The 12,424-nt window shown below is 48.9% G+C and overlaps 1 protein-coding gene across 5 annotated transcripts in view; it reads right to left on the bottom strand.

Annotated features, from left to right (window-relative positions):
- PIGN (phosphatidylinositol glycan anchor biosynthesis class N) overlaps positions 1-12,424 on the bottom strand; it is a 491,207-nt gene that overhangs the window by 421,891 nt on the left and 56,892 nt on the right. For all 5 annotated transcript variants that reach the window (XM_088471817.1, XM_088471818.1, XM_088471815.1 and 2 more), the window contains one exon: positions 1,729-1,977. In XM_088471817.1, coding sequence (XP_088327943.1) covers positions 1,729-1,949 — 221 coding nt within the window. In that variant the 5' untranslated portion in view covers positions 1,950-1,977. The remainder of the gene's footprint in view (positions 1-1,728; positions 1,978-12,424) is intronic.

Genomic DNA, 12,424 nt, shown 5'->3' with positions numbered 1-12,424 from the left:
AAAGGACTGCATTTAAGGCATTCCGCGCGCCGCCGCTAGCCAGCGACGCGCAGCTCACCTGCATCCCCGGCGACTCCGGCAGCAGTCCTGGGAGGTAGACAGAGTCCGGCTAGTACAGACTCTGCCCTCCCGCCGCGATCCCCAGATCAGTACTGGCGTCGCGGCGCCAGTCAGGGATCAGAGTGGCAGCGTCTGTACAGACAGCCCTTCGCTGCCGTCTGTAGTAAAAGAAACGAAAATAAATAAATAAATAAAAAAGCTTCTGGGGGCTGCTCCTGCAGCCCCCCTGCGCGGTGACCGACTCCGGCCGGGCACCAGCTTACACTGAGGTGCCTGTGGCTCGGGGGCGGGGTATAGAGGAGGACCCAAGTGCATCCTGGGAGCTAAAAGCTTAACTGTGTGGTGCCCATGGATCCTGTTCCAGCTATAACCCCAAGGTCAACCCTGTGGACCCCCTATGGACCCTGAAGTAGAAATGGTCAGTATAGACCTACAGAAGTGCTATACAGATATTTTAAGAGGACACGTCAGGTTTTATGATGCACAAAAAGGAATTTTTCAGCACAGTTGAGTTTTATTAAGCTAAATATTAATAGGAATCGGTAATGCCGGCTGTCGGGATGCCTCCTGTCAGAATACCGACAGCGGCATCCCGATGGTTGGTGTCCCGACAGGAGTCTGGTAAGTATACTTACCCTCCCCCCTTCCGCCCGTAACCCTAACTTTTTGTAGCCTAACCCTAACCCACCCCGACCCGCACCCTAACCCTCCCTGTTAGTGCCTAAATCTAACCCTCCCCCCTAGGGGTGCCTAACCCTAACCCCCCCTCAAAACCTAACCCTAGCCCACTACGCTCCCTAAACCTAACCCTCCTAACGCTAAGGGTGCCCCGGATTTACCTCATTCGAGCTGGCGTCCTTCAGCGTTCCGGCGTTGGGATTAAGAAAGGTGTCGGTATTTCGATGCCTATCTTAAGTCCCTTGTCGGGATTCCCCTGTCGGGATTGAGACCGGTGGCATCGCAGCTTCTGGTATTAGAACTACATCCCGTATTAATGTACACATCTATGTTTTAAAAACTTATATATGTTTATAAAGAATCCTACACTTTCACAGATCTCCAACTCCACTTGAGACCAAAGGGTATATTTCCTAAAGTGCAGGTTTTTAGAAGTGGAGTTGTTGCCCATAGCATCCATTCAGATTCTAGATATTATGTTCTAGAAGGTGCTAGATCAGAGATGGGGAAACTCCTGCTTGGGGGCCTTATAATAAGGCCCTCTGAATCATTTGGTCTGGCCCTCTGAGCTTTTTTCTGATAGCTTCATTTGGCTAGAACGGCACACTGCAGCCAGAATCTATGCAGCAGTGCCACCTGGAGCGTCCTTAGGATGCTTCAGACGGTCACACCGCTGCCCTTACAGCTCCCCGGAGCATCCTCAGGATGCTCCAGGCATTGCTGTAATCACCGGCGATTGTGTCCCCGCCCCTGTGTGACGTCACGCGGAAAGGGCATGGCCTGAACCAGGCCCGCAAATAATGTTATATATATCAAAATGGCCCTCGGCAGAAAAAAATGTTCCCCACCCCTGTGCTAGATAAATGATAAGTAGGAATCTGATTGGTTGCTATGGGCAACAAATCCACTTCTAAAAACCTGCATTTTAGTAAATATACCCCCTAACTTCTACTAACTAAGAGGTCCATAAGACTGCAAAAATGACCTCACCTCAGGTAGGGAGCTCTAGAAGCACCATTCTCATCCAAGTCAAAGAAAGTGTCAGCACGTAATCCATCAGCTACAAAGAGCACTAGGCGTTTTGCAGGTGGCGGAAGAAGTGTGCGCTGCGGGGTCATGCCATGAACCAGCGGAGATGTAAAATAGATGTCAAAAATAGAGGCAAAGAAGACCAGATGGACTAGCAGGCAAACAATGAAAAACCCCAGCATCCTCTAGAAAATCATACGATGACACGGCCTGAAAATAAAGACGAGAATCAAATTTATAACATTTAAACACATTATATATTGTAACACACACATCACATATTGTATAATATATATATATATATATATATATATATATATATATATATATATATTAGGGATGTGCAGGCTCGGATAGGTTCGAGTTTGCACGTGGAGTTCGGATTTTTCCCTCCAAAAAAACGGAACTCAGAAAGAGGCAAAACGTCATCTTACATGGACGAACATCATCATTCCTGGACTTTTGTCCAGGAATGATGATGTTCGTCCATGTAAGATGACGTTTTGCCTCTTTCTGAGTTCCGTTTTTTTGGAGGGAAAAATCCGAACTCCACGTGCAAACTCGAACCTATCCGAGCCTGCACATCCCTAATATATATATACACACACACACACACACATACAGTCAGGTGCACAAATATTGGGACATTGACAGAATTTTCATATTTTGGCCCCTATTCACCACCCCAATGGCTTTGAAATTAAACAAACAAGATGTGCTTTAACTGCAGACTTTCAGATTTAATTTGAGGGTAATTACATCCAAATCAGGTGAACGGTGTAGGAATTACAACGGTTTCTATATGTGCATCCCACTTTTTAAAGGCCAAAAGTAATGGGACTATCAACTCAAAAGCTATTTCATGGACAGGTGAAGCCCACATCCCTCGTTATTTCATTATCAATTAAGCAGGTAAAAGGTCTGGAGTTGATTCTAGGTGTGACATTTGCATTTGGAATCAGTTGCTGTCGACTCTCAGTATGAGATCCAAAAAGCTGTTACTATCAGTGAAGCAAGCCATCATTAGGCTGAAAAATCAAAACAAACCCATCAGAGAGATAGCAAAAACATTAGGTGTGGCCAAATCAACTGTTTGGAACATTCTTAAAAAGAATGACTAATATATATATATATATATATATATATATATATATATATACACACAAATCGAAGTATGGTTGCAGCAAGCACTCCTGGCTAATGAATAGACACAATCACAACGGCATAGCAAATTGTGTGATTGTGTCTCTATTCATTAGCCAGGGGTGCTGCAACCATACTTGGATTTGTTTATTTATTCTGTGCAGGCACCCTCTGTGGATTAATATAAATATATATATATATATATATATATATATACACATATATATATATATACATACACACACACATAAACTTATTGTTAACAGAAACAAAAATATGAGATATGGTAAGAACTTACCCTTGTTATCTCTATTTCTACGAAGTCCATAGGGTTCCACAGGATGCCTTGGGGTATAGGTGATGACGTCAGGCATCGGGCACCATAGAGTTAAGTTTTCAGCCTCCCAGGATGCACTAGGGTCCCCCTCCTATACCCCGCCCCCGAGCCAAGGCATCTCAGTTTCGTACCAAGCCATAGGCCGGAGGAGAAGGAAGAGAGAGTAAAAAGATCTGGACACACACACACAAGAATCACATTCTCACCAGAGGGAGACGGAAAAACCGGTGACCAGAGCAAAGCCCATCTGCAGCACAGGTGCGACAGGGCGGGAGTCCTGTGGAACCCTATGGACTTCGTAGAAATAGAGATAACAAGGGTAAGTTCTTAGCATAGCTCATATTTTCTACTTCAGGGTCCATAGGGTATCCACAGGATACCTTGGGGATGTCCCAAAGCAGTATCCTTTAAGGGTGGGGACGCTCCTGTGCTGAAAGGAGAATCTGCCGCCCGAAGGAAGCATCCTGAGAGGCAAAGGTGTCAAACGCGTAATACCTCACGAAGGTATGGACAGAGGACCACGTGGCCGCCTTGCATATCTGGACTGCAGAGGCACCACGTCGAGCTGCCCACGAAGGACCCACAGACCTAGTGGAATGAACCTTCACAGAAGGAGGAACCGGCAGGCCTTCATGAAGATAAGCTTCTGAAATCGCCATACGGATCCAGGCTGCCAAAGTTTGCTTTGAAGCAGGCCAACCCTTTTTATGGAAGCCATAGAGGACAAACAAGGCGTCCGACTTCCTAAATGAAGAAGTGCGGTCAACATAAGTCATTAAGGCCCGCACAACATCCAAAGTGGCCTCACCCACTGAAAGTCCAGGTGAGTTAAAAGACGGTACAACTATTTCCTCGTTAACATGAAATTGGGAAACAACTTTGGGAAGAAATTCAGGACGAGAGCGTAGCACTGCCCTGTTCCCATGAAAAATCAAGAAAGGGGGTCTACAAGAGAGAGCCCCTAAATCTGAAACACGTCTGGCCGAAGCTATGGCCAGAAGGAAAACAGTCTTAGCTGTTAGCCATTTAAGATCCACTGAGCCCAGTGGTTCAAACGGTGGTCCCTGGAGAGCCCTCAGGACCACAGCCAAGTCCCAAGGCGCCACCGGTGGAACAAAAGGCGTCTGAATTCGCAGAACACCTTGCATAAAGGTGCACACATCAGGGATTGTAGCAATCCTACGATGAAACCAGACCGACAGGGCAGAAACCTGCACCTTCAAAGAAGCAAGGCGAAGCCCATGGTCTAGTCCCGCTTGTAGGAAGGCTAGCACTCTAGACAGACGAAACTCCCGCGGTGCATAACCTCTCGGTCGACACCACTGGAAGAACGTATGCCACACGCGATGGTATATTCTCGCGGAAGACGGTTTCCGAGCTCTTAGCATGGTTCACACTACAGAGCTGGAAAACCCCCTGGACCTCAACATGGCCGTCTCAACAGCCACGCCGTCAAAGACAGCCGTGTCAGGTCCGGGTGAAGACAAGGACCCTGTGACAGAAGGTCCGGTCGTAGCGGTAACCGCAGAGGACTGTCCACGGACAGACCCTGCAGGTCTGAGAACCAGTGCCGTCTGGGTCTTGCGGGAGCTATCAACAGGAGTGTCCCTCCTTCCTGTTTGAATTTCCGGATCACTCGCGGAAGAAGGGAAACCGGAGGAAACAGATAAGCGAACCGGAACGTCCACCGGACGGACAGAGCATCCACCAGAGACGCCTTTTCGTCTCTTGTGCGAGACCCGTACACCGGCAACTTGTTGTTGTGCCGGGACGCCATGAGGTCGATCTCTGGAAGACCCCACCTGTCCACCAGTAGTTGAAACACGTCCGGGTGCAGAGACCATTCTCCCCGGATGAACGTCCTGGCGACTGAGAAAGTCCGCCTCCCAGTTTAGCACTCCCGGGATGAAGACTGCTGATATGGCCGGAAGATTGCACTCCGCCCATACCAGGATTCGGGACTCCTCTACGAGAGCCGCCCGACTTTGGGTTCCTCCTTGCCGATTTATGTAGGCCACGGTGGTAGCGTTGTCCGACTGGACCTGCACTGGGTGACCTTGGAGAACCTGATGCACCTGCTGGAGAGCATTGAAAACCGCTCGGAGTTCCAAGATGTTTATTGGAAGCTCTGTTTCTCCCGGAGTCCACCTGCCCTGGAACAAGTGTGGACCAGAGACTGCTCCCCAGCCCCGAAGACTGGCATCCTTTGTTAACAGGACCCAATTCGCCACCCAGAACGGACGACGCTTGTTGAGATGGGTCGTCTGCAGCCACCAGGCAAGAGACAGGCGAACCTCTGGAGTGAGCACCATTGTCTGGGACTTTAGACTCTGAGGCAGTCCATTCCATTTGGACAGGATCAGGTGCTGCAGAGGTCTGGAGTGAAACTGGGCATATTCCACCATGTCGAAAACCGACACCATGGAACCCAGTAACCTCATCGCCGAGTGTAGAGACACCCGGTGGCTCTGCAGACAACTGCACACCCGCAACTGCAAGGCAGAGATCTTTTCCCCTGTCACAAAGATCCTTTGCTGTCCGGAGTCCAATAAGGCTCCGAGGTGCAGAATCCGCTGAGACGGGATCAGGGTGGACTTCTGCCAGTTTATTAACTAGCCGTGCCGTTGCAGTACCGCAATGGTCAGGTCCAAGTGGCGTAGACGGAGCTCCGGAGATCCTGCCACTAAGAGAAGGTCGTCCAAGTATGGCAACATGCGGACTCCCTGCAGCCGCAGGGAAGCCGCCATGACCGCAATCACCTTGGTGAAAACACGTGGTGCTGTCGCCAGGCCAAAAGGTAATGCCCGGAACTGAAAGTGGTCGCTGCGGATTGCAAACCTGAGGAACTGCTGATGGCGCGAAAGAATAGGGACATGCAGGTAAGCGTCCTGTATGTCCAATGACACCATGTAGTCCCCAAGTTCCAGCGCCAGAATGATGGACCGTAGGGTCTCCATCCAAAACTTCGGCACCCGCAAAGACTTGTTGAGAGCTTTGAGGTCGAGTATCGGACGAAACGACCCATTGGGTTTCTGCACCAAAAAGAGATTGGAATAGAAACCCTGGCCCTTCTGGGAGAATGGAACAGGCACTATAACTCCAGCCTGGAGCATAGTGTGCAAGACCTTCCGCAGCTCCGCGGCTTTGTTCCGGTCTGATGGCAGACCCGTGGTGAAGAATCGAGACGGGGGTCTGTGCCGGAAGGAGAGGGCATACCCGTGTGAGACCACCTTGAGAACCCAAGTGTCTGTCGTGGTGACCGACCAACACCGGGCGAACTGCAGCAGGCGGCCTCCCACCTTGGGATCCCTCAAAGGGAGGCCCGGACCGTCAGGCCGCAGGCTTGTCATCTGGCTTAGGGGCCGGACGTCTGGTACTCCAGGCCTGCTTCCGGGGCTTGGCCGATTTCTTTTGGCCAGGCTGTCGGGGAAAGGACTGTGCTTTAGGCCTACCCTGGGCCCTATAAGGCCGAAAGGACGACGTACCTGAACCGGAAGGAACTGCAGCAGACAGGAGACATGCCAATTTTGTCCAGGTCCGGACCAAAGAGAACTTCTCCGTTAAAAGGCAACGCTTCCAAACCCTTTTTGGAATCAGCGTCCGCCTTCCAAGATCGCAACCACAATGTGCGACAAGCAGCTACAGCTGCCGAAGAAATTCAAGACGCCTGGGTACTAATATCCAAGGCCGCTTCGTTGATATAAGTGGCCGAATCCCGTTTACCGATCAACTCAGCCGAACAGTCGGAGTCAAAGGACGCCTCCAACGTATCCGCCCAGCGCTCCATAGCTCTGGCAACCCAGCAAATGGCCATAGCTGGCCGCGCTGCCCCCCCCCCCCCCGCAAGGGAATAAACGGACTTTAGGCAGATCTCCACCATGCGGTCCGTAGCATCATTATGGGAGGACTTGGATGGCATGGGTAAAGTGGCACTCCGGACGAGGCGTGTCACATGAGAATCCACCTGTGGAGGGGATTCCCACTTAGAAAAATAATTATCTGCGAACGGATAAGCCACCGCCAAACGCCTCTGCGGCTGGTAACGTTTGCCAGGCTGTTTCCACGCCTTCTCTAAATGGTCCACCAACTGACCCGAAAGAGGAAAGACTGTGGCGTCACCCTTAACATCCTAAAAAAAAGAATATTTGGGTTTAGACGCTGGAGGAACTTCGTCCTCAATTACCAAAGCGGTGCGGACTGCCCGAATAAGTCCAGGAATATATACCTTGGACCTAGCGTCCGCCTCCTTAGTACGGAGAGGTACCTGGTCGGAAAGATCCAGAATCTCCCCATCATCAGATGTCACTTCGTCATCCTCATAAGGAGCAGACAGAGACGCCACCGGCCTCTTATGTGGCCGCAACACAGACTCCCCTTGTAACACATCCGACAAGTGCTGTACAGAACTAGTCAGGGAATTAACCCACGCCGGCTCCTGAGAGACCGGGAGAGGGGAAATAGGGAGACTGCAGGGTACCATCAATTGCCTCGGGAAACCCTGCATGGGTGATGACACCACTGATTGCTGGGACAATCCCATCTGGGAGAACGCGGGCTGCGGAGCTAACTGGCCCACCAAGGTTGTAAGCGCCTGAGCGAAACAAGCCCAGGGCGGCTCCTGTACCGGTGCTATGACCGTAATTGGCCGCGCCAATAAAAAATACTGCCGGCATAAACCCTCCGTGCTACCCTCCCCCTCCGCTATAGGTACTTTACAGGTAGTACACTGAAGCCGGAGAGGAAAGTCACTTTCAGACATGATGGTGGAAAGTATGTGACCCCTCTTCACCAATACTTTTAGTATAGTGAGAGACCACCCTGCAGCACCGCACCGCAAGGGCTTTAGCAGAAAGAGCAGGGACAGTAATAAGGCTGACAGTTAGAAAGTAAAAAGTACAGGCAGCAGCGCTAGCACAGTCACATACAATACAAAGAAAATCAATTCCTGCACTAACAGCACTGATAAATCAACTACACAGAGTCTGGTAGGACACAGCGCTACATACACAGACCTGACCACAGCGGAGGAGAGGTATGCGGGGGGACCCAGACCACGATGCCTCCGTCCAGACTTCCAGCAGCGTTCACCATGCGTTCTAGAACATGGCCACCGAGGAGCATAGAGGAGGCTGGCCTGGGGGAGGAGCGCTGCCACAGGGCCAGTTGGCGTGTGCAGAGAGGACTGTGTGCAGCGGGGGAGGCGCCGGCTGTGAGACAGGGAAGGCGCGCTCCCCTGGTATGCCTTTAACCCCTGGGACGCCGCAGCGCTACCGCACTGCCACGGTCCTGCTGTCACAGGGGGGTAGTGGAAGCGCAGGTTAGTACCTGGCTCCACGCTGCAGCCAGTCCCCAGGGAGCCCCCTGCCTGGGGACTTTGGACCATGTATCAGCGGGGACCCACCGCGGGACCCCGCTGCTTACCTGCTGTCCCCCTTAAATCCAGCCATGGTCCTAAACATCTGGGGTCACCGCTAGCTGTGACCCCAGATGCCTACCAGCATCCCCGGATCGGTACCGGCGTTCTGGTACCGGCGGGGGTGTAGGGAAGACAGCATGGACGTCAGGACTGACTGTCCATGCTGTACTTCCAGATGTGCAGCCACAGCTGCATTGAGGAAAACTTCAGGGGCTCTTCATGGCCCCCCTCTAACAGGTGCATCCGACTCCGGCCGGGCACCAAACTAAACTGAGATGCCTTGGCTCGGGGGAGGGGTATAGGAGGGGGACCCTAGTGCATCCTAGGAGGCTGAAAACTTAACTCTATGGTGCCCGATGCCTGACGTCATCACCTATACCCCAAGGTATCCTGTGGATACCCTATGCACCCTGAAGTAGAAAAATTTATTGAAATCTACTAAACTATATGTAATAAATATGCTTTAATTCAGAAGGGTTGTCGCATTTTTCCATGAATTGCATACATACGTAAACCAGAATGTTATGTGTAAAACCCTCACAGCAATTCAGCAACATTATGTCCAAATAGATACAGTTTAATGACAATACTAGCAGACCAATGCTTTTACCTGAAACAACGTTAGTTGCATGTGTAAATAAAACCTTGTGAATTGTCCTATTATAATAACATTAGAAGCAAGTTCATAAATAAAAATTCAAAGCTTCCTTGCAGCATGATGTGCTATGTATTTTACCAAGCATTAATTCTTCTGGCCATGAGTAAACACAGTGCTATAGCAGAGCCACATCACAGTCAGTTACCACTGCACAAACACAGCCAGCATAGTACTGCCACCTTCTGACACCTACCTTCTCCAAATTCAGTATCATGAGTTTAATATCTGAGTTTTATTTTCAAAATTTGCAATGTAAGCATATAAATAAATGTTTTAAACAAAGTGAAAATCAATAAGTGGTTCTTTATGGCTATGCTTACTAAAATGATTTATAAAAAGTTATAGTAAACAAAAATGTTGCACTAACAATAAAAGCTGACAGACGCAGGACTAGAGGAATATAAAAAAAAGCAATGTACATTTCTTTTACTTGAGAACTACATTAGGGATTTAAGGGTACTTCCGTATCTTTGCGGCCCCCTGCTGGATGTGTGTTGAAGATACGGAAGTAGCGTAAACTTCAGGAAATACTATTCGGACCCTTGCGGGCTTGCTACACTCGCCACTCTGCGTGCACTGTGGCGAGCGAAGCGAGCCACATTGATTTATTCCCCCTCCATGCCCACTTGGATGGTAGGGAATGACGTTGGATGGTAGGGAATGACGTTTGACACAAGTTTATAAGCCAGGGGGAATAAATCTATGTGGCGAGCTAAGCGAGCCACTGTGTACCCGCAGCTTGGCAAGCGCAGCGAGCCCGCAAGGGTACGAATAGTATTTTCTGAAGTTTAAGCTACTTACGTATCTTCACTGAATAGTTAAGATACACAAGTCGCGTAACCAGGGGCCGCAAAGATACAGAAATACCAATTTAAGTTCTAGGACCAAAAAAGGGAGCAGACAGGACACCTACTTCTGCTACCCCTAGAATGAAGTACATACCGTTAAATAATTGTTCTTTCATAGAATCTACACATACTTTATGCCTGTTACAGTAGAAAAGCAGTAGTATGAGCAGGATAGACACGTTCCATCATCCACAATCAGTCACAACTCTAAATTTACTGCTAGCACCCAACTTTTTGGGATATATTCCTTACAGATTATTAAGGATTAAATGCTTCCATGGCTCCTACATAATTTAACCTTGCTCCTAGATTTATCTGAATGGTTCTTGTATTGTAGATCATTCTGTCCACCCATTCCACAAGGTTTATGATGATCAGAGCTTCACTTTTGTCATCCCATGTATAAATTGCTTGTGCTAACCTACTATAAAACAGCTTCATTATGTATGACCCTAGATAAAGGAAAGTCATAGATCAGTAGTGTGTGTAATAGAGATCTTGTGCTGAATAGAATTTTGGTGACATTAATATAAAACGAGTATATTAGCATATTTCCATCAGTTCTACCACGTACTGACTTGAAGGTCAGTATTATAATTCTTCTTTATCTGTGTCATATAGATACATACATAAAGGTATACTCGTATCTAACTGTTAACCGACTATGAGCCTGATTCAGAAATGGCCGCAATGTCGATGTTGCACAGAGTTGAGTGATATTTTTGCCACTGCGCATGTGTTAAAGCTGCACTGCCCACCTGCGGCAACGTGTTAGCGGTAATAGGGAGGATTTATTCACAAAGTAAGTGACAGGTAGTCAGCGTTTGGGTGAGTTAACAGACGGGTGGTTAGAGAAGGCAGCATGTTGGGACCATTATCAGGGCATGCTCTAGTGAGTCTCTGCAATTGATTCACAGCTGGAGAGGCCCCGGCATCTTAGGAGAGCCACTCTGCCTGAGACTCAGCAGTTCCAAGTGCCACTGATGTGATGTTTCTCGCTTTTGTATATGAGTGGCAGATGTCAGACACCTGAGTTGTCTCAATGCCGGCTGAGATATTAGCATGTTTGCACAAGCAGGCTGTATATGGAATCACAATCACGACAGGATTTGCGTCCACCCTGTGACTCAGGCCCTGTATCCCAACGTGTTGTAAAATCTGTGAGACAAGCTGAACAAAATGCTTATACTGGGACGCTGGTTTTGTTTTGTATTGTCATGTATGTATGTATCCACAAGTCGTCACATTCTCAATACTGCTTTATGGCATTGGTGCCCATCCAGCTGGCTGCAGCCCTCTTATTCCTCCAATGAAACCCAGAGCCAGAGGACTTGAGTTGCAGAAAGAAAAAAGTATACTGTATAAGTAAAGCAAAATCCAAGGCAGCTACACTGTGAGATCTGACTCTCCAATATACTATAAAGCAGTGCTTCCTAAATCCAACCCTCGGGACATGCAGAGCATGTTTTCATATCTCCTTGCTGGAGCACAAGAGTATTCATTACTGACTGACACATTTTAAAAGATACACAGGTACTTCTAGATGTTTCACTTGTGATTCTGTGAGGATTTCCAGAAAACATGCATTGTTAAGTGTTTCCCGAGGACCTCATTTGAGAAGCACTGCTGTAAAGAAAAATACATAAAACACAGGGCCTGATTCAGACCCGCTCGCTAAGCCGCGATCGCTCGCTATGGGCGATTGTCGCCCGTCTGCGCATGCATATGCAGCAAAATATGCATGCGTGAACCAGTCTCTGCGTTCGGGAAGTGATTGCTCGCAGCCCGCAGACAGAGTGCTACTTTGAGTGACATGTAGTGCCGTTTGTGAGTGGTAACAGGGGAAGGTCCTGGAAAACGAGGGAGTGGATGTGTGAATGCAGGTTTGTCTGAGCGTCAAAACGGTGTTCTTTGGGCATGCATAATTAGTATAGAAGCGTCACCTGGTTGTATTTCAGCCTGCAGTGATCGCAGTGCTTGCGGCGGAGAAAGGTCGACCTCAATGGCTACGAGCAGCTCCGATGGCTTTCGATGTTACTGATTAATCCTACACTTCCTGGAGATGACGTGTGCTAAGAAAGAATAGTGGGCGTCATTACACTGGCGTGCGTTTGCTCAGCCGTCGCTCTCTAAGACATAGAGGGCGTCCTTAAGCCATGCTGTGCGATCGCGGAATTTGCATACCCGCCCCCTGACGGCTGCAAAAGTGCGCTGCGTTGTGATAGGGTTTGAATGAGCTCCACAGATCTAAGTAG

The sequence above is a fragment of the Taudactylus pleione genome, unplaced genomic scaffold, assembly GCF_031769625.1.
Source record: "Taudactylus pleione unplaced genomic scaffold, aTauple2 ptg000116l, whole genome shotgun sequence".
Lineage (NCBI taxonomy): Eukaryota > Metazoa > Chordata > Amphibia > Anura > Myobatrachidae > Taudactylus > Taudactylus pleione.
The sequence above is the reverse complement of the archived record's forward strand: the minus strand, read 5'-3'. Positions and strand labels throughout refer to the sequence as shown.